The sequence below is a fragment of the Emys orbicularis genome, chromosome 12 (genome assembly GCF_028017835.1).
Source record: "Emys orbicularis isolate rEmyOrb1 chromosome 12, rEmyOrb1.hap1, whole genome shotgun sequence".
NCBI lineage: Eukaryota > Metazoa > Chordata > Testudines > Emydidae > Emys > Emys orbicularis.
In genome coordinates, this window is record NC_088694.1 from 39709200 (window position 1) to 39711335 (window position 2136).

The window sequence follows — 2136 nt, forward strand, 5'->3', positions numbered from 1 at the left end:
CAGAGAAATCCAGTGAGTGGGGAATCATCCACATTCACTGCAATGGAGCTCTTTCTGATTTACACAAGGGCCCCTTAAAGGCAATTCCAGTCAATTTTTTGTGCACCTTGATTCTACAGAAATAAACATATTATTATGTTTTGTATTAGATGTGTGGTATACGTCACACACACTAACAGCATCCTATATTGCAACAGATTGATTTTGATAAATTCATTTAGAAAGTAGAATCTTGGTTAATAATAAGTTTACTGGTGTATGAATGATGTTTATGATTATATTGTGAACTCCTAACTCATGCCATTGATGGAAACGTTCCCAATGACTTCACACACCTCTATTTGAGTGTTATTTTCCCCTCCTTGAATCAAATATCAGGAGAATGTAGATTTAGTAGCTGAGACAGATTATTGTGCTAACGTATTTTAATATAGCTAAATTTGTTCATGTTGTGTGAAATGTCTAGAGTAAAACAAGCTTTCTATCTGTCTGTCTCTCATTCTAGATGTTTCAGTCACCATATTGCTGTAATTTCTGATACAACACCTGACAGCAACTTTTATCTTTGTTCCTACAGAAGGAACAATCAAGCAATGGACCCCAGTAACCGCACCAGGGTGACTGAGTTCATCATGCTGGGCCTCTTTGACCATCCTCACCACCAGGGCTTCTTTTTTGCACTATTCCTATGCATTTATATAGTTGTCATCATGGGCAATTCCCTGATCATTGTGGCTATTGTCTTCCACCCACCTCTCCACACCCCCATGTACTTCCTCATTGCCAATTTGGCCATGATTGACATTCTGTGCACTTCCTAGGTTCTGCCCAAAATGCTGGAAAACCTGATGCAGGAGAAGAAAACCATCTCCTTTGATGGCTGCATGACCCAGCTCTTTTTCTTCACTTTCTCAGCAGGGACAGAGCTTGTGCTCCTCACTGTCATGTCTTATGACCGGTATGTAGCTATCTGCCACCCCTTGCGCTATGTCAACCTGATGAGCAGGAGAATTAGCATCAGTTTAGCAGCTGGTGTCTGGGCTGTGGGTGTCTTCAATTCATTGGTGAACACATTGCTCGTGTTGCGCTTAGATTTTTGTGGACCCAACCTCATCCAGCACTTCTTTTGCGAATTCCCAACAACGCTGGCACTTTCCTGCAGCTCCACCTACCTCAACGAAATTATGGTCTACATGGCAGACATTTGCCTGGCCATGAGGAACTTCCTGCTGACCCTCATGTCCTATATCTTCATCATAGTCACCATCCTGAAAATCCAGAGCTCCAAAGGGAAGCAGAAAGCCTTCTCCACCTGCTCCTCCCACCTGCTTGTGGTCACCTTGTACTACTCCTCCATCTTCTACACCTACATCCGGCCAACCTCCAGTAACACTCTGGATAACAACAGACTGGCGGCCATAATGTATACGCTAGTGACTCCCACCCTGAACCCTCTCATCTACAGTCTGCGCAATAAGGAGGTCAAAGTGGCTGTCCTGAAAATATTTCCTTTCACCATAAAATAGGACCATAAAAAAAAAGATCATAACAGGGTTCAAAAAAGAACTAGATACATTAATGGAGGATAGGTCCATCAATGGCTATTAGCCAGGATGGGCAGGAATGGTGTCCCTAGCCTCTGTTTGCCAGAAGCTGGAAATGAGAGACAGGGGATGGATCACTTGATGATTACCTTTTCTGTTTATTCCCTCTCGGGCACCTGGCACTGGCCACTGTTGGAAGACAGGATACTGTGCTAGATGTACCTTTGGTCTGACCCAGTATGGCTGTTCTTATGTTCTAAAATAGGAATTTTTCACAGAGTTAACCTTATTCTTATCTCCATTGTTCCTTCTAAGCCAGGTCCTCAGTTGGCATAAATTGGGACAGATCTATGGACCTCAATAGACATAAATTTACATTATGGTACATTAAATTCAATGGAACTACTACATTTTACAGTGGCAGGAATGCATCGCATTGACACCGCTGATTTACACATCTGGGGATCAGGCCCCATTGACAGCAGTTGTGACATGTTGAGTTATGCTAGCTGGACTACAGTACATTTGGTCAGAATTTTAAAGATATTTAGGTACCTAGTGGGATTTTTGAAATCCTCTACGCACCTAAAAC

General features: G+C 42.6%; 1 protein-coding gene across 1 annotated transcript; it reads left to right on the forward strand.

The window, feature by feature from the left end:
• The first annotated feature begins 593 nt into the window (after window positions 1-593).
• On the forward strand, window positions 594-1526 carry LOC135886477 (olfactory receptor 13G1-like). Its single transcript, XM_065414198.1, is given in 1 exon segment — window positions 594-1526. A coding segment is annotated over 1 exon segment (933 nt).
• Window positions 1527-2136: the final 610 nt, after the last annotated feature.